This window comes from Pelodiscus sinensis, chromosome 5, assembly GCF_049634645.1.
Source record: "Pelodiscus sinensis isolate JC-2024 chromosome 5, ASM4963464v1, whole genome shotgun sequence".
Lineage (NCBI taxonomy): Eukaryota > Metazoa > Chordata > Testudines > Trionychidae > Pelodiscus > Pelodiscus sinensis.
Genome location: NC_134715.1, coordinates 5,922,368 through 5,947,195, shown reverse-complemented (window position 1 = coordinate 5,947,195; position 24,828 = coordinate 5,922,368). Strand labels below are relative to the sequence as shown.

The window sequence follows — 24,828 nt, the reverse complement described above, 5'->3', positions numbered from 1 at the left end:
CCTGCCTAAGATCCCACTTAACTGATTAAACAGTAACTGGGATCTCAGGTGGTTAACTGATTAAACAGGATTTTTACATGTCTAATTTCCAAATGACCATGCAAATGCTTCTGTCACAAAGCTTTGCAACAATATTTGCACAGGTATTTGTGAAGCTTTTGTTTTCTCTGAATGTTCTTGCACGTGAAAGTTATTTGTATGGATATTTGTGAGAAACAAATGAATTACCACTGAAATACATGTATGGAAAATGTTTGCGAATGCTGTTCTCACTCAGCTTGCTGAAAACTTTCTTCCTGGAAATATTTCTTGTTTCACCCCAAAGGTATTTAAAAGCTATAATAACACTTTCCCTTGTCACCTTTTCTCAAAACATATCTTAAAATCAATGAGTCTTGCTTCATTAGAAAATCTTTTTCATGCCCCTATGCTCTTTTTTAAAATTCTGTACTCTTTCCAGAACTTGAATATCTCTGTAGACTCAATATTCTTTTCTATATTGTACACAGTACACTGTCACCCAACAATGCTGTCTAAAAGGGAAGCACTATCTTATGTGGCTTTTAAATGTATATCTTGCACATACTTTACAGGAATTTATTTGCTCATACAGTATTAGTTAGTGATAGAACCTCAACTTTCTGACAATTGCTACTGTTAGGTCCTTTTCCTCCTGTGTTTCTCTACAGAAGAATAATTGGCTTTTTCATTGGCTCTCAATTGAAGTAAGACTTTATATTTATCAATATCTGGAAAATGAAGCAGGGGGACAAGACAGAGGACCCAGCCAAAATCTTTACCCAGTCACTGAACAGAATCCAAAATATTTTTGTGCTAGCTTGATAGAGGAGATCACCATCACGCCCTTGGCCCCTCCTGACCTTTATTTCGAGTTTTCTTATCCCCTAATCATAACTCTGGTCATCTGAAGAATTGGGCTGTGCCCACGAAAGCTCATGATACTGTCTACATATTTTGTTAGTCTAAAAAGTGCTACCAGACCATTTGCTTGCTATTTTTTTCTGTAACAGACTAACTCGGCTACCCCCTGAAGCTACTCAGCCACAGTAGCTGTTCCCAACTTGTGCCTCCAACCTACTCTTCCCTTCTCTCTCCCCATGTTGAGACTCCCAATGTGCTCCTGGCTGGCACAGATACAACATGCTGCTTTCCTTCCAGTCAAATGTACTTTACTACTAGAGAGAGCCCTTTGTATTTTCTAGGGTGAATGGTCTATTCTTTCAGCCAAAGCATCCGTAACAAAACAGGTGTGAGAATGAAAGGAAGATGGATGTGTAGGTGTGTAACAGGGCTTTTGCCAACCCAAAAGAGCTAGCTGTACCTTTGGAATTGGGTGACGACTTAGAGGATAAACTAATAGAAGCATCTTTTATTCAATCCTTATTTAGCTTGATAGGAGCTGTGTAGATGATCCAAAAAATTATCTTTGTAGGCATGACTTTAACCCCTATTTAATCAGGGGTGATTATAAATGGTTTATATAAAATGGTTAAATTACTGACAGAAGAGGCTAGATTCTGCCCTATGCTGTTAGTCCTGTATGCTGGCTCTGTGAACTTGTATATCTCCCCACCAGGGAAAGCTCCCAGTATTAGAGGGGATTCCCTGGAGGCATGTAGCTAGGAGAACAGCATTATATTCCCTCTTAGTTAGTCCCCATCATAGTGGTGTGGAGTTATGCACTTCATCTACTCTGTACTGCTGGGTGGCTGTATTAGGAGTCATTGCAGTTCAGTGTATTTAGAGTAACCCTTGTTGTAGCCTAATCTGGGAGGTGCAAAAGTATTGTACAAACATCTTTGTACTGCCAATGCTTCTGCAGCCTCAGCTCAGCCACAGTCCAGAATCAGAGGGAAATGATAAAATGAGGGAAGTGTCATGCTATATGAGGACTGTCAATTAAACAAATAGTCTGGTAGCACTTTAAAGACTAACAAAACATGTAGATAGTATCATGAGCTTTTGGGGGCACAGCCCACTTCTTCAGAAAAGTTAATGCTCACAATTAACTCAGAAAAATGAATCATGATGAAAAAAATGTAATCACAATTGCATATTCAAACAATAGAAAACCACTGATTGAAATGTATTAAACATTTTTGGGTTTTTTTACATTTTTTAATATTGATTTCTGTTACAACACAATACAAATATTTGTTCTCTAAAAATGATCATTAATATTTTTCAATTAATCCCTCCAAGTACTGTAGTGCAATCTCTTTAGTATAAAAATTCAACTTGCATAAGCAGATTTTCTTTCATTACATAACTGCACTCAAAAACAAAACACTGTAAACCTTTAGAGAGTACAAGTCCACTTAGTCCTACTTCTTGTTCAGCCAGTTGCTAAGACAAACATGTTTGTTTACATTTATGGGAGCTAATGCTGACTGTTTCTTATTTACAATGTCACCTGAAAGTGAGAACAGGAGTTTAAATGGCATTTTTGTAGCCGGCATTTCAAGGTATTTATGTGCCAGATATGCTAAACATTCATATGCCTGTTCATGCTTTGGCCACCATTTCAGAGGACATAATTCCATTCCATGATGCTTGTTAAAAAAAATAATGCATTACATTTTTAACCAAACTCCTTGGGGGAGAATTTTATGTCTCCTGTTTTATGTTACCTGCATTCTGCTATATGTTTCATGTTGTATCAGTCTTGGATGATGATCCAGAACATATTCATTTTAAGAACATTTTCACGCCAGATGTGACAAAATGCAAAGAAGATACCAATTTGTGAATTGTAAAAGTAGTTACAGTACTAGACCCAAGTTTTAGGAATCTGAAGTCCCTTCCAAAATCTGAGAGGGACAAGATGAGGAGCATGTTTAGAAGTCTTAAAAGAGCAACACTCCCATGTGGAAACTAAAATTTTAACCACCAAAAAATAAAATCAGCCTTTTACAGATGGCAACTGACTGAAATGATGAAAATGAACATGCTTCGATCCATTCTGCTTTGGATTGTTATCAAGCAGAACCCATCATCAGCATGGACACATGCCCTTGGGAATGTTGGTTGAAGCATGTCGTGACACATGATTCTTTTGTGACTCTGGCACATAAATATCTTGCGACTAAAGTTTCATGTGAATGCCTGTTCTCACGTCCATGTGGTACTATAAAGCAAGAAGCAGGCAGCATTATCTCCTACAAATTGTACCCATACTTGGTTGTCTAAGCAACTGACTGAATAAGAAATAGGACTGAGAGGACCTGAAGGCTTTAGAGCAGGGATGGGGGAACCTTTTTTTGGGTTGGGACCACTGACCCACAGAAAAATCAATTGGGGGAAAGGGCCTATGGGAAGACTGCGGGGGGCCTAGAGTGTCAGCACCAGCTCCCTAATGCTGATGGGAGGCCCAGAGCCAGGCAACCCAGGGGCTGTATCCGGCCTCCAGGCCTTAAGTTCCGCAGCCCACTTCTAAAGTTTTACATTGTTTTATTTTTAATGCAGTTTTTTACATAATTCTACATTTGTAAATTCAACTTTCACAGTATAGATAATTCACTATAGTACTTGTATGAGGTGACTTGGAAAATACGATTTCTTTTGTTTTTTACAGTGCAAATATTTGTAAAATCTATTATATATTTTAGAGAGTTTGTCTGTTTGATCAAGAGCTCCTCCTAAATGGTAAGACCTAGGTCCACCAATTCAGTATATAGCTTTCTTTAATAATTTAAAGCGGTGTAAGGCTTTGGCTGTGTCAGGAAAACTGGATGTGCCTGGAATGGGATTGTCTCATTTCTGTTTGCTTCTCATAAAACCAATCACCAAAGCAAGTGCAGTCCTTAAAAAGTACATAACTGAGCAAATGTTGACAGACTGATCCAAGATGAGCCAGAAAAATAGGATGAACCTGAAATAGGCTTACTTCACAGGAAACCTTACAGAAAAGAGGTAAAATGGAGAAATTTTGAGTAGTGCTCTTGGCACAGGTATATCAATGCTTAACCTTTGAAAACTAGAAGAAAATGTTGTTGGAAACCAAACTGACTCTTGCCCCTTTTGTGGGTTTTGTTTTTTTTAAGTGAATGATAACTGTTCATAGGAATGAAGAAACAAACACTAGATGGAATTCCTAAATTATGAACCCAGACAATGCTGAGTAAATCTGCTCATCAAAAATAAAGTGAGCACTACTCAGTTTGTATTCTGTGTTGTAATTAAAACATATTTATTTCAAAATGTAGAAAATATCCAAAATATTTAAATAAACGGTATTTTGTTGCTGTTTAAAAGAGCGATTGTGTGATTAATCATGATTAACTTTTAATTACTAGACAGCCCGTGTGTGTGTGTGTGTGTGTGTGTGTGTGTGTGTGTGTGTGTGTGTGTGTGTGTGTAAATTAAAAAAAAAGCGATGAAAAGAATTTTAGGACACACACGAATGTGTATTCACACAGACAAAAATATGGGCTACATATATACAGGAAACATTAAATAGGGATTTAAACTATGTACACAGTAAGAGGAAAGGAAGGAGAAGCATTCAGTGTACACATCATAGATAATTAATGTCTCTGTCTAGTTTAATAGATATTTGTAATCTGCAACAAGTTTCATATACAGTATTTGGTTATAAAACAAAGTGAAGTTCCTGTGTGTAATATTGTAGTATTTACTGCATTGTAAACAAGTTATCCAATGCTCAAATTATCAGGGCAAAAAGAGAGTTGCTATTGGAATCTTCATTTAATTTTCTATTTAATTTGAAATCTCAAACTGCTTATATACACTTTCCTTGTTTTAATACGTAAACAAGAGTGGATATGCTAACTGTGGTGAAATGATATAGTGGTATAAATCCTTTTAAAAAGTGTTTGTTTCCTGGTTATATTCAGGGTTATAATTTGTCATACAATACTTGAAGCTATCCACATAGACCAACTACCTCTTACCCTCTGACTTAAAAAAGGTAAGATAGTAGTCAGAATTTTCCTCTTGCAGTGATACCCACTTACTTGACAAATCAAAAACTTCACAGTGATATCCCAAGACCATCCATACCCAGGATGACCCACTTAGCATACAGCAACTTGTTGTTAAAGAACATCTCGAATCCAAATGCACGCCATTTTGGGTTAGAGTAATTGATGCTGATGAAGTTTCAGGGGATAGCTGAGTTAGTCTGTACAGGATAAACTTAAAAAAACCAACAAATAGTCTGGTAGCACTTTAAAGACTAACAAAACATGTAGATGGGATCATGTGCTTTCGTGGGCACAGCCCACTTCTTCAGGTGATCCCAGATGATGATGAGTGAGGAGACAAGAAAAAAAGCCTGTCTTTCCAATCTCATGGAGAGCTTGAAGGTCTAACATTTAAAAAATGCATATTTTTTACTTATAAAATTCTCCATTTTATCTGCAATCAATTAAGGACAGTAAGCATTTAGCCCCCACAATGTCATTTTTGCAGCCACTGTTAAGTACAGAACCACATTTCAAATTTATTGTCTCTTGTTGGAACATCCCCCGTTCCTTGCCTAATCTCACTAAAGTCCAAGTCCATACTTCTCCTGAGTGCTTCTTTCTCTGACAACAGTAAATCTTCCTCCACCAATAAGGGTGAAGGCCAAAAGTAAAAACAGCTACTCTCAGTTTCTCCTAAGAATAAGACATCTGTTCCCAAAAACCTCCAAACAAATCCATAGACCAGTGGTCCCCAACCTTTAGAGGCTCCCGGGGGCGGGGCCACTCACGCACCAGGCACCCGGGGGTGGAGCCACTCATGCGCCGGGCACCCGGAGGGTGGGGCCACTCATGCGCCGGGCGCCCAGGGGCGGGGCCGTGCGTCCTGGGGCACGCCAGGGGCGGGGATGCCCTTGCACCCAGCGCTGGCATGTGCCTCAGGGCCGGGTCCGGGACCGCCCGGGACCGGCGCCACCGCACGCCTGGGGCCGGCACCGGCGCCGCATGTGTCCCGGGGCTGGGGCTGCCAGAGCGCACCAGGCGCCGGTGCGTGTCGCATGCCTGGGGCCCGCGCCTCCAGTGCGCCGGGGGCGGGGCCGGCCCAGGTTGTCAGTGGGCGCGCACAAATGCCCCGGCGGGCGCCGTGGCGCCCGCGGGCACCGTGTTGGGGACCACTGCCATAGACCTTCAGTAGAAACATTAAAAGGCTTTCTTCTTCATCCTAAGAACCCAATCACTACAATAAATGCAAATCCTTAAACAATGAATCTTTGAGGAATGTAAAACTGGATGGTATCAGTAATCTGATTGTTATTTTCTAGAGATTGACAGGTTTCTCTTAACGCTGAAAAATTTAGGGACACAGAGTTATCTTTGTAGAGAGATACAAAAACTTGTTTAGCTTCATCCAGTCAGGATTAGCTTGTATCAGTGTTCCTGATGAGGAGTCTCCCATATCTAAAAGTTTTGATAAATGGATACAAATTCTTTACAGACTTATGGGTCTCTCTTCCTGTACTGGATTCAACTAGAATGGTATATTTCTGGAAATCCTTCTGTCCTGCAGATGGCGACACCTCCCTATATGATCTCTCTGACAGGAAAGTTGACATAGGCCTTGGAAAGGCAATTGTATTCTTCCCTAGAGCCTTGTTGCTGAATCACTCCACCAGCCCACAAGAGTGCGCATGTGCGTGCGCGTGCACACACACACACACGTTTATTCTTGCAGGTTAGATAATGGTGTATAGAAAATATATAATGGCGTATAGAAAATATGCTGTTTTAACCGAACCACAAAATAAACAGAAAAGCTCCCTACTTTTAGGTTCATACAAGTCTTGTGGTAACTTCTGTGCAATCCAAGTCCTCGTTCTTTTGCTTTAGGGATTGCCTAAAGACAAATCCTTCAGGGATTGCCTAAAGACAAATCCTTCATCAGAAGCTCTAGGGAAAGCCTGCAATGTTCATCCTTGAAAGATTATTAAGTTTTTAGCCTATTGTTAACTTTGCAGCATCTACAGCCAGTAAACCAGTAGCTCAAAAGGCTGTGAGATTAAGTACATGAGAGAACGTTTTTTGTTTTTTGGGTGTTTTGTTTTCATAAGCAAAGCTGGCATTTCCTGTCTTCAGAGAAAGTTTCTTTGATGAAACTAGGTGTGGAAGGAGAGAGACTTTTCAGCTGTATAAAGTCTTCCTTTCTAAAATCCTAATGAGAACTGTACCCATATTTCTGGTTGCAAAGGTAGCTCTTCTTTCAGCTACACAGCTATGTTTCTCGGTTCTGGATTCTGTAATGTCAGAGTCTATATTTCCAAGGGAATGGGAACTGGGGACAGCGGTTTCCAATTGCTGCAACATGGATACTTCCTCCTCTGTAGCTTTGTCCCTTTTGATCTTCCCCAAAAAGAGGACAGGTCTACAGCAGTGTTTTTCAACCTTTTTTTAAAAAAAAAAAAAAAAGTACCCCCAGAGCCAGGCACTCTCAGCCTCCCCTTCTCTCCCCCCCCACTCTAACCCAATGCCCTTTCACTCCCCCAGGGCCATGCACCAGACATATAGTAACCCTACCTTTGAAGTGCCTGCTCCCGCTGTCTGGCCCTGCCTCGGCGGCTTGTCTGCAGGGAGCAAGTGGCCCACCAGCGCCATGCTCACCGTGTGGAGCTGTGCACTCCCACCCCAGCCTGGCGCCTCCTCTAGAGCAACTGCCCCCGCTCTACGCCACTGATGGGGAAGGGGGGAGGTGTCCTTTGGAACAAAGCTCATTGTGCCGCTTCACCACCTTTTAGCTCCTCTCCACAGCGCCATGGGGAAGGGGCGATGGGGATGCATTGTAGTGAGCAGCTGGCCGGGGTGGAGGTAATGGTGCGTCTCCAGCTTCAGCTGCCCTGAGATCAGGGGTAGGGGCAGCTCAGCTGGGGCATGACTTATGCTTGTAGGAGTTGTGTTGCACACATTCCAGTAGCTCCACAGCATTATCAGTTCCCGCACTTGGTAATGGGGAATGATTGGTACCAGCATAAAGCTCTTTCATTCCGGATAGCATCTGTACCTCAGGCTGTTTTCCAGAGTCTAGACTGTCCTGGCAATGTGAAGCAGTGAGTGTTCTCTCTTGAAGTCTCAGCAATTATGGGTCAATGCGGACCATTTATATCAATGGGGAACATGGAAACCCATAGTGCTAATTTCCTAAGAGGAGATCTGGTTCTTCTGCAATTTGGGTGAAATAATCAAAGTCAGCTGCAGACAGGCTTTGTCCTTGGATCCAGAATTTGATTATGGAAACCATCCACCCTCTCTTTAACCCCCTAATCATTTTTTTTTCTGTCCATTTCCTGTCACCTAGAATGATGTTTAGCCAGCTATCCAGATTTCCCCCCCCAGGGACCGCATCAACAAAAAACCTAAGTGCTGAGCAATTAGATCAGATCTGTATGCTAATGTCCAGAGGGTACAATAGGGGATTCACCCTTTCCAGTTTCTGTGAGTTTATGCTTGTTTGTTTCCTTTGGACTTGTTTGGCTCTCTCTTTTTTCTCTTGTTTGTTTTTAACATTGGTTATGGATAAGCTTTAACAGATAGATGGGTTTTGCAACCGCTTTTTAAATTATCTGTGTAAGCTCCTCTGGTCCACTGATTCAATGAAACTGTTCCCACACTCTGGGTGTCTCCCTGCCGCCAATTACTGTAGTGTTCATGATTCACTCCTCCTGTGGGAGAGCACAGACAGTACAGGCATATACTGGAAGAGGGAGTGATCTTCACATTAAGGCAGATACATGAAGGATGGATCAGGAAGAAGAGCAAGGAATCCAGTGAGGGCGTAATTTGAAGGCAAAGGAAGAAAAGTGTGTCAATGAGATGAGGTGCTGATTTAGTCAACAATACATGCTCCTGAGGGGTCAGAGCAGGTGGCAGGGGCTGAAATAGTGAAAATTATCATCTAAAATTTTAAGAGGAGATGGAAGGTAAAAAACATAGGGTGAAACAGGTTCAGCATATGCAGGGAAGATAGCAAAGTGAAAGAGAGCTGGCATCGGCGCCGCGTCTTGGAGGAGTCTACTTTGCTCACTGTTACCTTCACTGCTTTCCCAATTATCTCCTTGCTTTTGGAAGACAATCAGGAAGCTTGGTTGCCATGCTCACAAACGTCCTCAGGTTTGCGTGATGGGATGCTCTCAGGTTTTCTGTCAGGAGCCACACAGAGTATGGCTTTTCACTTAGAATCATAGGGTTGGAAGAGACCTCAGGAGGTCATAGAATCCAACAGCTAGCAGTAGGAGCCATGCAAGTACTGTCCTGGCCCAATTACATACACCCATACAAGAACAGGTCTCCAGAGCTTCTGAGTTTGGCCAAAAGACTGTAGGCCTCCATTTGCCATGTGTGCAAATTCTTCCTATTGTCTCTAGCACAGATGAGTGATCAGCTCTTTGTTTGAGAGTAGATGGAGCGGAGATGGTGGAACAAGCAATGGGGGGGAGCAGAAATTGAGATTTGGGAGGCATTTTCTTTCCTACTTTATGGTATCTCTATTAATGGAATAATATGTGTCTGGTCAGTATGAGACGAGCTATCCTGGTGCTACTCCTGGTGTTTAGGAGAGGAAGGCATAGCACAGGCAAGGTGCTTCACTTGATAATACTATGTGTTTTGATCTGGCTGATTTCTTCCCTAAGTGGGCAAAGTGACAGGCATTCTCAAGACAGCCCAACAGGAATTTTAACACTGTTGTTAATTGTTTGGGGTATGTAGGTTTCTAAAAAAAATCCCTCACCTTTCTGAAATCTACTAGGGCCACTGCAATCAACAGGAATATTCCATGTGCTCAGTGGAGCTGACAGCCTCCGTGGGCCCCTGAGCAAGTCTGGCTCTGCACTCCTGGAAGTGAGGGGGCTGAGGGTGGAAGGGGTGGAACCAAGGGCAGTCAGCCCTCAGCGCTTCCCAGAGCCTGGCACAACTGCCCCCCAGCCCTTAGCACTGCCGGAGCATGTCGCTCTCCTGCAGCAATTTAAAGGGCCTGGAGCTCTGGCCTCCACCTTTGAATCACCAGGCCCTGTGGCAACTGCCCCTTTGTTCCCCCTGTTGGCAGGCCTGCATGCACTGGCCTCCAACATGAAACCATTGGTAGCTGGGGCAGAGTTTTTTGTAAGCAGAACATCCTTGACAATAGGCTTCCATATTGCTGTCATAACTCCCAGCAATCCCCGTGCGATCCATAGAGCCCTGGATGCCTCCTTCCGATGTGAGGAACCATTTACAAATCTGAAGGGAAGTATCAGCAAGAATGGATGCTGTTCCTGTTGCTGCTAATTACCACTGGTTGCCCTTTTGTATATTCTAACCTCTCCAAAACATATATTTAAAAACTAAACTCAAACCTGCAGGAAATGCAGAGACATGAAGGTAACTCTGCTGTTGCCTCAAGTTGTTGACTAGAGAAATCCATGTTCTCCCTCAGAATTTGTGCCATGGCATGGCAGGAGAGGCGGACAGCAGGCGCAAAGAGAAAAATGACCCAAAGCAGATGAGGAGAAATTATAAACATAATCCCCTTATATCAAACGTTTTAGGTTGTGATAATTGAAAGAGTCTTTAAAATGCTAACCTCATACCACATAGGGCCAGATTCATTCCCATGCAATTCCATGAAATGCAGTACCATTAACCCAGGAAGAAATTTAGTCCACACTGTTGAAAAGCATAAAGCAAGTATAGTTGTTTAAGGGTGAGAGTTATGTGCTTTGCTCTTCTTTGTATGTGTGGGAAGGCAAACAAGGTATTCTGCATATCCTGAAAAAAGGGGTCAGATCATAAAAGAAATATATCTGAGTCATTTACACATATTAATAAATACTTTGTGGGAATTTTATAAATGACAATAAATTGTGAATATTGTACATTACAGGTGATGCTACAGTGACGATTACTCACAGATATACTCCAAAAGAGCAGCTGAAGATCCATACCCAACTAGCTGACATTATAATAGTAGCTGCAGGTAATACGAAGTGTCCTTAATACCACAGTGGCAAATGTTAAAAACTGACTAGGTGCTAATTTTACAGTATAAAAGTGTTACCTAAGCAGGTTATGATCCTGCTTGCTGAGGGAGCTTCGGTGGGTCTGCTTGTTTTAAGTAAGGGAAGATATGTGGTCCTCAGTTCTTGCCTGCATATTTGCAGATTCATAAACTAGTTTCTCATCATGAATGACACCTTTCCTTTAGGGAAGCTTAAGGGTGAACTCAGGAATGGAAACCAATCAGTGCACAGCTTATACGGGTATAATTATATAAACTAAAACACTTACTGTGCAGTACAAAAATGGTGACTCATTTGACTTCTGACAGTAGGGTTTCCTTAAATCAGCTAGAGGCCACGTTCGGGTAACAATGGTATCTTTCTTTCGCTTATTGGAATTAAGGGTAGTCTTGGCAAATTAAATGAGGTTGTTTTGATATGGTGTATTATTCATCCCTGGTTGGTGCAATTGCAGTATAAAGAGGTAAATGGAAGAATGGGCTGTCAACAGACTGGAGCTTCTATAATTAGTAACCAGCAAGTTTAGTGGTTTGGTATTACTGAAGATATAGACAGAAATACTTGCCTTTTGATTTGGCTTTTCTTTACTAAATAACTAATCAGAGTTCCAACTTTGGGTGGCAAACCTTGTTGGGTTAATCATGTTTTTAATCCTAAGAAGTTTATAAACCAGTTTGGCCAATGTCTGTTCAGTTCTATTTTTTTCACAGCGGTCCTTCAGACCCCTCTTGGAGCAGGCAGGGTTTGTGTCCTTCCGCTTTCCCCATCACTCCTCTACACTTGAAACCCCAAGTCATGCTAACAGATGAATAGGGATGGGTATGGCTTACTCAGACACTTCTCATTGCTGTTCCATTTTGCAGTGAGGTGCCGCTTTCCCTCACAGGCTAAATGTATTTCCTTCTTCACATGCCAGCTTAGGAGCAAGAAAACAAGCTCAGATCTCCCACATGGTGGTTACTAGACTGTGCACCAGAATTCTCAACGAATAAGTGGGAATTACTAGTGGACATGGAATCGTTTTCTTTAGCATGGCCATGTAGATAAATGCTTCTCAGCAGTTCTTGAGAACTTACAGTCAGGATTTAACTGAACACAGTGTGTTGCTGGCCATGCTTGCAATTCAGCTGTGTTCAGGATCGATTCAGTGGCCCTTGTGCCTTGCGTCTTTTCATCATGTCACTTGTCATGTTCCTCTAACATCACTCATTACACAATATGAGGTATATCTGGAATGATGAAAAAACGTCGGGCTAGATTGTGCAAAGTGCACACAGTCCTGCACTGGGTGTGGCATGGAGCTGCACAGCCGCGGTGTAAGCTCAGGGGGAGAGTGCGCCTTGGGAAGGCAAAGTTCCTTGAAGTTTCCCTGAGTTCACAGGAACTGTGTGGAATGCATCTTTCTCTGGGGTGGTATGCTCTTCCCACTGATGTGCCTGGCTTGCTCTGCTGCTAAGACGAAGGGAGTTCAGGGCATGAACCTACTTCCTCCCCACTCCTTTTGTGGTGGGACCACAGTTGTGGGAGGTCTGTATGTGGAAAGTGCCAGGCAGAGGTGGCAGGCTTGCAAAAATGTTTGTGATGCCCAGAATGCCCAGAACCTGCGTCCCTCCCCGACTCAAACTCTTCCCCCTACTGCCTGCCTAAGAATGTGGGTGGGGGAAGGGTGTGTTGCTCTGGGAGGGAGTTTGGGTGCAGGCTCTGGACTGGAGCAGGGAATGTGTGGACTTAAGGGGGGCAGGCTCTGGGAGGGAATTTGGAGATTGAGGTACAGGGTGGGGTGCACAGGGTAGGCTCTGGGAGGGAGGATGCATGCTGGCTGTGGCCTGGGGCAAAAGGTGGGGGTCCTGGGAGTAGGCTCTGGGAGAGAATTTGGGGACTGGAGGGGGAGAGGGAATTTGGGGTGGGATGGGGACATGGAAGAAGAGGGTGCAGGCTCAGGAGGGAGTGGAGTGCACTACAGGGTATGGGGGGGAGTGCCCCACTTGCATGGAGGCACCCTCCTCTGGCAGTGGCTCTTGGGAAGTTGGAGATGTCTGGGTGCTGCTGCCCCCAATGTGCTCCCTGCCACGCTCCAGTGACCCTGCTGGCAATGCAGCGGGGTTAGAGCAGCTTCCAGCCACTCGCTCACCTCCACTGCTGACATGTGCGTCCCTCTCACCGGGGGGAGCAGGGCCAGGGTCTCAGTGTTCTGCTTCAGTTTTCGTGGAGCCCAGCACTGGACCAAGAATTTCTGGTGTCAGGTCTCCACGGGCCCATATAACTTACCACCTATGAAGTTGTTGGCCTATGGGGTTAATAAGAGTTGTAGAATAAGACTTTATCCCTATGCCATTCAGATATTTCCCCCATAAGACTTACCGGTACAACTTCCAATGTATCGTGCAGTGGTTTGATGAAATAGACATAGGCCACCACCTCTCAAAAGTTATTGGAAAGCATATTAGAAAATTCGCCTTTTTCAACATTGTACCTAGATTTTCAGGCTCATCTATTTACAGTATAGAGAGAGAAATGTGTCCCCCCATCTCTCACATAGCATTCCCTTTCTCCTCTAAAACTGGTTGCATACAGAAACACTCATTTTTTTGCTTTCTGTGTTCCTGTTTCCCACAGGTCTCTCAAATCATTCCTGCCAGCTAATTGGATCAGAGAAACCCATTACATAATACCTCTGAGGGATACTGCAGATGTTCATTCAAATATTGTAAAATAGAACATATTGCTAAAGAGTGGCAGAGTCAGAAGTTAATGGAAGTGTTCCCATAACTCACAAAGCAGGGTGTATTTTATTTTAAAGATGGGTTGATCTTCTCCTTTAAAAAGTGGGGTGTTATGTAATATAATTGGTAAAAAAAAATTGAAAACAGCTTTGAGTGGGTACCCTTAAAGGAATTACATGTTATTCTTATTAGACCATGTAAAATAGAATGTGTAGGTAATGTACAAGTGTTTCTATACTTTATTTTTCAATACCATATAATGGTGTAGGTGTCATATAACATTTGTCTTCACAGTCATGGGAACTGTTAGTTAACCATCTACCTAGCTAAGAACAAGCTGATGTCTAGTCCGGAGGTGACCCATGCCTACAGAAAGAGGGAACAAAGTGAGGCCACCCGGATTCAGCAGTTAAAATCTAGAGGGGCATATGACCCATCTAGGGGGGCACATATACCCCATATCCTCCTACGCATCCTATGTTGCTAGTCAGATCAGTTGCTGTTGTCTCTAAAGTCATAGCAATAAGTTACATTACAAATATAACATATTAGAAGGTTTACTTGGCATTGCTCGGGTCCTTAACTCAACTCAATTTTTGTTTTATTGGAAAATACAATGGAGATGTACATCCTCCATTTCAATCATTGCTTTGGGGCGGGGCTAAGCGTGCAGGTGGCTCCAGCGAGAGAGGACTACCCCAGCCCTCTCTCACCACAGCAGCCTGGGACCAGGTGAGAAGCGCCTCTCCATGGCTGCTGCGGCTCCAGCCAGCACAGCCAGAGGAGGGGTGCACGTTCCCTGGATTGGACAGGTCCAGGTTCATCTGCCCACTGCACTCTGCAGCCAGAATGAGGAATGGAGCAAATTGTGCACTTTCCCCTCGCTCCCTGACAAAGGGGAACAGCCAGAAATGTTCCCGTATGAATCAGGGAGAGAGGAGGGAGGGGAGCTGCAGCCCCTCCCATCCTCTCTAAAGCACATCTATAGAGTGGGAGACTCAGGGCTGGGGCAGCCCTAGATATGGGGGGCGGAGGCATACTCCCATCCAGCCCCTTTGACCCACTTGGTAATTTTTGTCTCGCTTCTATATGGTTTTAGGAGAAGCAGTCCCATTTCAGGCACATCCTGTTTTCCTAACATAACCAAACCCTTGCTTTAAGCTATGGTAAGAGGAAGCTGTATACCAAATTTGGTGGTCCTAGCTCTTGCCATTTCTTGAACAAATGAACACAGACAGACAAACGCTCAAATATATTATAGATTAAGTGGCCGAACTATCATCTCTCATGTGTGGTTCTTTCATCTTCTCTCTGAGGTGGGGGAAAATAATGTGAGGCTTTGTCTTTATATTTATTATGTGTTTTTATTAGTGATGGCTGATTGAAGATGTGCACCTTGCACTTGAATTGAATTCAAGTTTCTCACTTGCTCAGGGCTCCATGCCCTGGTGGACTGAACTGCTATAGTCCAGCTAGAAGACGATGAATGAATGTATTACTGAGGCCAAGTAATCATCCAACAGGATGGGATGCAATCTCCTAACTAGCCATAGGTAGTAGCATGATTTATTAGTGTTATAGAGGTTGTTCTGGACATGCTTAGCATCAGCATGGAATCCAAGAGCACTCCTAAATGTGGACTGTCTAACCTGTGAGCGTGTGTGTATCTTCAGCCACAGGAGATTGTTTCATAGCTGCAAACATCTTTGTGTTTACTTCTGCCAATAGCATAACATCAACTAGCTGAGGTTTATAGTTGTTCTTCATCCATGAACTGATCTCAGTCAGGTACTGGGTTAACTTTGTGACAGTGGTGTTATAGGTAGTGAAAGATAAGAGTTGTGTGTCCCCTGCATATCTTGAGTCCACAATGTCTTGCTAGATCTCATAGTGGCTGCATGTAGATATCAGACACTTGCAGTATTTTATCTGCTTCTAGAATAGTAATGTTGCTTTGACACAAATTTTAAGTTAACAATATTGCATGCTGTTCAGGCAAATGGTTGGAATGTCAAGTGTCTTACAGTTAAATATATGAGAAATCAAAGAATCCAGGAATGTGCTGTAGAATTTTGATATAGCCTAATTTAAATTATTTACTCAATTTAGACACAGCATCTTGACATCTTTTCTGACCCTCATAGACACTTAACCTCCCCCGCCCCACCCCACCCCGTCCCAAAACCAGATTTCCTGCTTTTTGCTATAAAAAAGAGCAGATTACCTAAGTCTGTATCTGGATGTGTTAATCAAATATTTTTTTATGATTTCAGGTATTCCAAAGTTGATTACAGCTGATATGGTTAAAGAAGGTGCAGCTGTAATTGATGTGGGCATCAATCATATCCTTGACCCTCTGACCGGGAAACCCAGATTAGTAGGGGATGTGGACTTTGAAGGTAAGAACTGGATAAATTGGGTTTAAGGTATCTAGTTATCTTAAATTAATTTCACTTTCTCTCATTTTTTGTCAAATAAAATGTTTTCTTCTCATCTGAAGAAGCATATTGAAGAAGCCAGAAGTTGTATCTAAGCTTAATAGGTACTCCATTAAAGAGCCAAAGTCTGATTGTTTTTAAAGGAGACTGGTCTGTATAATTATAAAACACATGCTGGCACTGAGGGGAAGCAATGGCAAAAGTCTGTGGTGCCACCTGCTTTCCAAGTTTCCCTGCTCCCTTTAGACCTCTTGTGTCTATGACCACTAAGGCCATACAACTGTAGCCCATCGATCTAAGTTATACAGCTTCAGCTACATTAATAACATAACTGAAGTTGCCGTACTTAGATCTACTTACTGCAGTGTCTTCACTGTGGTGAGTCTGGCAGATGCTTTCCCGTCAACTCTGCCTATGCTCTTTGTTTTGGTGGAGTACTGGAGTTGGCTGGAGAGTGCTCGGTGGTCAGTTTCTTGCGTCTATAGTAGACGTGATAAATCAACCCTTGCCAGATCAGGCGCTGCCCATTGATTCAGTGGGTACTGTAGACAAACCTAAGAGAAACTATTCCCATGCCTCAACAACTTAGGGACTCCTGTGGCATATAGTATGTATTATGGTATCACTGGTCAATCTACTGCTGTTAAGGTTTTCTCCACACTTCCACTGGAATACTGTATTTTGCTTAAGTAATTTTCTCCTACTAAGACTTGCTATATATAAATAGTTTGTTCCAGAAAATATCCATGCAAACAACCCTATCTTAGATCACAAATGACAATGTGCACATGGATCTCGTTTTACTTTCCTATTTTATGCAATATATTGCCAAACAACTGCACAATGCGTCTTCTTTAACAAAGTCTGCTTAAGAGAAACTCTAGACTGGAATAGCAGGATTGTTACAGTTCAGAATTAAAGTTTATTAGCAGAGCTGTGTGTGGGAAGCTTGTGCCTATCCATATTCTAGCTTTTGGTCCCTCATTTTGAAATGCACAAAATTCATTTACATGTTTTTTAATTAGTCTTGGCATACAAGCTCTGAGTCCAACAGCACAATTGTATTCAAAATGTTTATAAAAACTACTATAGCTTCACATACATTTAAACTAGACAATCTCCTGTTTGTTTTACTCTCACACATAACGATCTATCGAAATCAATGAAATTACTCTGAGTAGAGCAACAGGTTTCATCCTAGATATATTTTGGACACATGTGTATTTGTATAATTGCATGTTTAAAATAGCGATGTATAGAACATTATAACTGTAGCAAATAGCTCTCTTCACTTTCAGCTTTATATGGTACCATTTTACCATTCTTTACTTATTACAAAAAATGTTACATAGATGTTCAGAACTGCAACAAAATGTAGTAAAGTTCCACAAATTACTATTATGTACAAGGAAACATAATTTGCTTAAACACATTTTAAATGTGTAAGCCACATTTCTCTTGACTTCTTAAAAGATTTGCCTGACACTCTGAATACAGTATAAAGCTATATCCAGATGTCCAGGTCATGATTCAAAGTTTCTGTATATGCAGACATATTGCTGTGCTGTGTATGTCTTGACAAGTTCTGCTGTGGGTTGTTCCTCAGGATTACCTGGGGTGAGGGAAGATCCCAGAAGGAGGGAGGAACTTTGTTCACTTTGTTCACTTGAGTTATGCCACTGAAGTTACAGGTAGTACTTAGTTGCATATTGCCATAGGGAAATTATTTTGTTTTGATTAATGATTTAGTGAAACTTTCACCGATACTAATGAACCAGCAACAATCTAATGCACATAGGCTGTAAAATAAAACTTTTGTATACAAATTATTTGACTTAGAGGTTAAAAAGTAGAGCAAGCCATTATAGCAAATGAACATTATATTGTAATCATATTCTGGGTTATTAAATATTTCCATTTTTCTTTAAGGTGCTTAAGCTACATATGAGTTTTTACTAATAATAGTATCTTCAACTGATCAGCGTATCATACTGCGAATAAATTGATTCCCTGAATTATAATCCGTTAGTATACAAATCTGACCATTTGGCTGAATTTCATATTTATATACATCTGATATTTTTTAAAGTTGAATATCAGAAGCTTTAAATGGCCAGCACCAATATGCAGTTAGAATTTACAGTGTCACCTGGCTCCATCCTCCCAGCCTCCCTGATCTTTGCTGTTCCCCATGATTAATCCATCCTTTATATAGAAAAATATGCATTAGAACTGAAAGAGGGGAATTAACTCTCTTTTGGCAATCCAAATGTAAATTTCCTTTAAGAGAAAGGTATAAGTGTGGCTTGGATTAATCAAGCAGAATGCTTTGAGGTCACCTGTGGCATTAGTACCCTTTAACAGTAGGGTAGTTGCCATTTCATAGCTAACATCTTGGATTCCCTGCTCTGACAATACTGAAAGATGCTATTTTAAAGTAAAATAAGCTTTTGATGCTTTAAAAGTAGACAGAGGGGTGAATACCCACCTCTGAGGGAGGGAGTTCGGGGTGGTTCTCTAGACCTATTTTTGAAGGTTTTTATAAAGTTTTACTTTGTGGTATTTATAAAGCTTATCTCTGTGCTCAGGAAAACTACAATACAACAAAGCTTTCATGCTGCACAAAGCTTTCATGCTGCACATTTGAGTGAAGATAAGGATCAAAATCATGAGGTGTTCATATTTATTTCTCCCCCACAATATAAGGAAAAAACAGATATCTGATGGAACTTAAAGGAAACAACCATACAGATGGTGATAGGGAATAGTTGTGCAACATACAAAACATTGTATCATTAGCCTGTGGCACTCCTTTCCACAGAGCATCATTAAAGTAAATAGCTTAGTAAATTTCAAAAGAGAAATAAGTATTTTGGTACAGCCCAACACATGCAGCACTTTATCGTGCACCAAGTATTCTGTGTACAGGGGTTGATGTCGAAGGATCACTGTGTTTGCATTTTTAAGTATTTCTCATTTTTACTCCTAGGGGAGATTTTCAAAACCACCTGAGGGGCTTAAGCACAGGTTCCACTGGCTGTCAGTGAGACGTGTGTTCCTAATCCCCTTAGATGCTTTTGAAAACCTCCACTCCTGCAAATCAGAGACAAGTGAACTCTGTCCCCTTCTTCCCCCACAAGTTCAGGTTGGGTCTTTTCTCAATACTGACTTTTAATGTGCCTAGGATATCCTTACCTAAAAACCTTCTTTTCCCTTCCTTCTTCCAGTGTCTGGGGTACCATAGATTTGGCAGGAAGGCTGCAGTCTGTATCAATAAGGACGTTGTAGCAGATAGTAAATTTGATGGCTGCAACAATTCAATATTTGTACGAACGCTTAATTTGGCTCAATATACTTACTACAACCCAAACCTATTAAAGCCATTTTTCTATCTAGATGTTGCTCAAATTCACACATTCACTCACTCAGGTAGTTCTGATTCTGGATCTGTTCTTTAGTACCAAAAGAGACAGTGCCCTTTGAAAGCAATGACAGAGGTGGCTATTGGGCACCTCTGACAATCAGGTCTTAGCTCCAAAGAAAAAACTTCTGCTGGCCTAGCTGCGTTGGTCAGGCATAGGATGATGTGTGACCCCAGACAGAGCTATGCTGGTAATAGCCCTAAACTGGCAAAACTGAGCTTTTGCCATTATAGCTTATTCAGTCCCCACCCCTTCATTCCCAAACAAACTAAGGTAAAAGCTCAGTTTTGCCATTATAAGCTGCCTTCACACTAGGAGCGAATTGCTGGGCTAGTATATCAGACCCTAAGTGCAAAAATAGTGTGGACAGATATCTTCATTGATAATTAATTGTTTGTAACATTAAAATTAACATCCTGTCTATTAAATTAACATCAACCCCTCATTTCCTCTCTCAGTGGTTTTTTCAAGATATTTTGTGTTACTTACCAACTGAGCACCAGATACATATAAATTAAATTTTATTCCTCATATTTTTGCTGCCTAATTTTCTAGCCTTTAATCTGCATGGATCTCATATAATGCTTAATTTGAAAATAATGGTACAATTTCACCCCATTGTTGACTTTGGTGGGATATGCCTATTTACATCAGAGGCAAACATGGTCCACTTAGGAAAAAGAGATGCTGCTTCTTAATCCACCTATATATGCTGTGAATAGATGCCTTTCCCAAACTGTTCTCCAGCAGAGTCCACACGTTATGCAGAGTTCAGCTCAGTGGCAAATGCTGTTTAGCAATTTCAGTTCATTCTGTTCTATTTAATGCATTTGGCAGGAACAACAGGGTTTGATATTTCTGGCAGTTACTTAAGAGCTAGCAATACCAATTCTGAAGCTGGTACTAGGGAGGTGAAGATATACAACCTGAAAAAATCACAAGCTCTCCAGCATTCTGGAAAGTTGTGTGCAGAAATAGAGATGTCACATAGAATAGCCAGAACTAGCACATAAGTTAATGGTTGCATCATTTGATGGGCTTTCCAAAAGTTAAGTGATTCTCTTGCAAATGCTGATCCCGGAGTTCTATTTGTTAACCTTATGCATAATATACAAGTACAGATTGAACCTCTCTAGTCCGGCACTCTCTGGTCTGGAAACATCTGTGGTCCAGCATGATTTTAGTTAGCTAGATGTCCACTTATCATGGGTGTGGCCAAGTTTCCCATGGTCCCATAAAGTTTGTTTACAAGCCACCAGTCTTGGCACTCAGTGTTCTCCGCTGTTATTTAGCTCTAATTTACCCCTTAATGTTTTCTAAGAGCCCAGCAAGCAGTGGAAATGCTGGGAATGCTGCTTGACAATATTGACCTTACGTAGTTCATCAAATTATCTGGTTCGGTACCGGTCAGGTCCTGAGAGTGCTGGACTAGAGAGGTTCAACCTGCAGCGTATTGTGTCAAGAAATTTCATCTCCCAGTGCCAACAGGTTAACATGACCCTGTGTTTTCCATTTCACCTGTGTCCTTAAGGCAATTTTTTAAATGTCCTGGATGCTGACATTAGTATTTCTCATGAGTAATGAAAGAATGTCCTAATCCTGTGTAATGTTTCAGGGTTTGTGACTGGGCTGCTGGTGTAGTTTGCAACTGCTTCTTTGATTTGAAATTTTGCTGGGACTCTGCACAGGCATACGGGTCCAGTCTGCGCGCATAGTCTCCTCTAGAACAAACTGATCATGTAAAACTGATAACCCCGTGAGAATTTATTACTTGAGATACTGGATACGTTCAGCCCCAAGTTTGTCTTTTGGTCTTATCCCAGATCTCTAAGCCATGTTAACCAGTAAATTCCTCTCTTTTTTTACTCCTCCCTTTTCTTTGTTGGACAATAAGTATTCTGGCCGCAGGCAGTAGGACAGGTTGAGGAGAGGGGTTGGACTCACAGGACTCAGTCCTCAACTGCTTCCTTGCTGGTTGTACCTTTTTAGAATGATGGTGGTGAAGGCCCCTCTGTTGCTCTGTCCAACAGTCAGGTGACTTGGACTTCCTTATTTATTTCCCAATTGAGATTCCCAAACTTTCTTGAGCTGTACCCCTGATTTCCAGCTGACGACATAGTAAAATCATGCACACTTTTGATATAGTAGAGCTTTGGAAAATGTATTGTTTGGAAATATTTTACAGTAGGCTCTCTTTTTCTGTTTATTAGAGGTAAAGAAGAAAGCCGCCTTTATAACTCCAGTCCCAGGAGGAGTCGGACCTATGACTGTCGCCATGCTCTTGAAAAACACACTCATTACTGCTAAAAAGCTCATTTACTAGAAATGTACTGCAACATTGCAAAATGAATCCAAGTTATTCTATTTATTGATACACAAATCATTTATTTTTACTACAAATATATTTATTTCTACATTGTATTTATTTTTTTTCATTTAAAATATTATGAATCGGATGATTTACAAAATGTTACAATACCTTATGTTACCTCCCGCAGCTGAATTGTGAGTAAAACAAAGCGCAGTCACAGCTTTCACATGTTTGGTTTTTCCGTGGGTCAATCTTGTTTAGAAAGAAATGATTAAGAGTAAACATTTCAAAAGCATCTAAGTCCTATTTTCAAAAGCAATTAGTTAGCAGTTCTTAATCAGCTATGAACCTAAACTTCATTGAAATTTAATGAAGCCACTAAGTGCTAGATCACTTTTTGAAAATTGAACTTCGGTTTCCATGTCATGTATTTTGAAAATTTTATTCTAAATCTTTAAATCCAAAACTTCTTTTGATGTCAGTTGGAGGTTGTGCATGTACAAGAAATGCAAGGTTCAAACCTAAGATTCAACTGCATGTCAGTAATGCAGAAATCATAAAGGGCTCACATTCACCATGTATGGTTTTAAAATTACAATAAGATTATGCACAAAAGGCCAATTTCTGATCTTATAGACATACCCAAACATAAGTGGGAGCTACGGGCACTAGAGTGGGAACCAGAATTTCGTCTACTTCAAAATCCAGGCTTTGTTAACCAAATGTATTGATACGCATGCAGTGTGTTGTATTCTTTTAAGCATGCTCAGTGTTTGATATGTTGTGATCCCACAATGTGATCCTGCCTGGATCACGTAGTAGGATCAGGACTGGGATTAATAAATGTAAATTGTAACCTAATATGGAAATGTGTCACTGGTAACATAAAAGGGAGAAAAAGTTCAACCAGAATGAAATAGTTGTGTTTAAAATTCTGAACTACATTCCCTCTCTCCTTCTGAGATTAGTTTATGTTCTTAATCTCTGCCGTAAGGTCCTATCCTAGACCCATGGGAGTTTTGCTATTAACTTTAGTGACCACAGTTACATACAGAAGGATGACATTGGGAAGAGGACACTACTGCTATAAAAATAAAAGGTAAACTGGGGAGAATAGGGAATATTTATCTGCATTCAAAGAAGGAATAAAAATGTTGATGCTCGCTTATTCGTTCCTTGAGAGAGAGGATCGTTTCCAAAACTGAATTAGTCAACAAATACAATGTAAAATTAAAATGGGAATGCCAATAAGTACCAATAATAAGCCATTCTGATGATTGCATATATTAACAATACAGAGTGCCCACTTCAGCTTCCTCTGAAGTCAGAATTGGCCATTGTTTACATCTCTAAATCTCTGTAGAGACATCTTATGATTTACTGTAATCATGAGCCACTGATGTTTGCCAGTAGTTTGTAGATTGTATGAATGAAAAAAAGCCCAAATATAATGCTGACTGTTTCTTCAATTTAAAAATGCACTTTATAAAATAAAGAAGTTAGAAAATTACATTGTACTGATTTTTCTTATGATGTTTTTTCTGTTTGGTTTTTACACACCAACTACCTGATATTTTCTCCAACAGTACATACAATACAAAAATATAAAGTAAAAGCATAGATGTATGCTAACATTTTTCTGCATATTTAGAAAAATTAATGGGAGTAAAATTAATGGGAGCCAAAACAGTATAAACCAAGGAAACAAAATTGTTCTGCCAAATGAAGAGAATAAAATTATAATATCGGGAATATGTGTTTTGTAGGGAGAACATTAGGAGTCTCAGGCATAAACAGTGGCAACACCCATGCGCAAATCTGTCCCAGTCCTGCAGATACCAGATTTTGTCTACGCTAGCACTTTAATCTGCAAAACTTCTATCGATCAGGGTGTGAAAAACAGACCTCAGACCAGCATAGGTTTCACCGATAAAAATACAGGTGTGAACAGCACTTTGCCTTCAGGACAGCGTCTCCTGACAACATAGCTACCGTGGCTCATTGGGGTTGGTTTCATTATGCCGGCAGGAGAGCACTGTCCTGCCAGCATAGAGCAGCTACACAGAAGACCTTATATCAATGCAGCTGCAGTGGTACAGCTGTGCTGCTGTAAAGTCCATACTGTAGCCTTAGGCATGGGCTTCAATTTAAATACACACACAAGCATGTGCAGGATCAGGAACAATCCTATTGAACCTACTGATGATAAAGAAGCCATCTTGTGTGTACAGTACTAGTACAGTAAAGTCCCTATTGAGTGAGTAGATGGGTGGATAGATTTAGAAAGTAAAGCTCGCTTGATCCAGCAGTGCTCCTGAGTTGTGACTTACTGGCAAGGGTTATCCACATAGGCAATAAAACACAAGCTGCGCCCCATGAATGACTCAGCACACCTTCAAAAGGTAAACACCTATTGGGTGTATTGTGTTCCCAGGAAAGTGAATTAGAATGGACAACGCCAGCATACATTTCTCTCCCGACAGGTGAAGCTTCTGAATCTAATCCCTTGGATCAGTGAAAAGTACACAACACAGAGAAATAACCTGAGATAGTGAGACTTGTATCACGGTATGTTTACATTGTGAAATGCTAGTCCCTCACTGGAGCTCTCTGTGGAGCAAGTGGACGTGGCTGCTAATGTTCTGTATGACAGTGTACGAGAGGAGCGATGAGACTTCTTGCACGTGTAAGTGCTTGGCTGGCTCAGGGTGTAGTTTAATGCATCCGATTAAATTAGTGACCCTGGCAGGGACCGGTCTTAATTGTAAACACTAATAGAAATGTAACTGATGAAGGACTATCTTCCAGGTATCTGGCCCATCTTAGGTACTTCTGTGGCTGGTTCCTGGTGTCCTTTTGGCCTGAGCTGTTAGCCAATATGCAGGGCCTGGCAGGATTGTTTCCATTAGGAAATAATGGGTGTTACGAGTGAGATAAATGTGTC

General features: G+C 41.4%; 1 protein-coding gene across 6 annotated transcripts in view; it reads left to right on the top strand.

Moving 5' to 3' along the window:
- MTHFD2L (methylenetetrahydrofolate dehydrogenase (NADP+ dependent) 2 like) overlaps window positions 1-23,388 on the top strand; it is a 57,520-nt gene extending 34,132 nt beyond the window's left edge. For 5 of the 6 annotated variants that reach the window (XM_075929377.1, XM_075929375.1, XM_025185810.2 and 2 more), the window contains 3 exons: window positions 10,855-10,947; window positions 15,987-16,112; window positions 21,784-23,388. In XM_075929377.1, coding sequence (XP_075785492.1) covers window positions 10,855-10,947; window positions 15,987-16,112; window positions 21,784-21,896 — 332 coding nt within the window. In that variant the 3' untranslated portion in view covers window positions 21,897-23,388. Of the gene's footprint in view, window positions 1-10,854; window positions 10,948-13,606; window positions 13,882-15,986; window positions 16,113-21,783 lie in introns of those variants that run through there. The other variant, XM_075929376.1, reaches the window with a different exon arrangement.
- The last annotated feature ends 1,440 nt before the right edge of the window (window positions 23,389-24,828 follow it).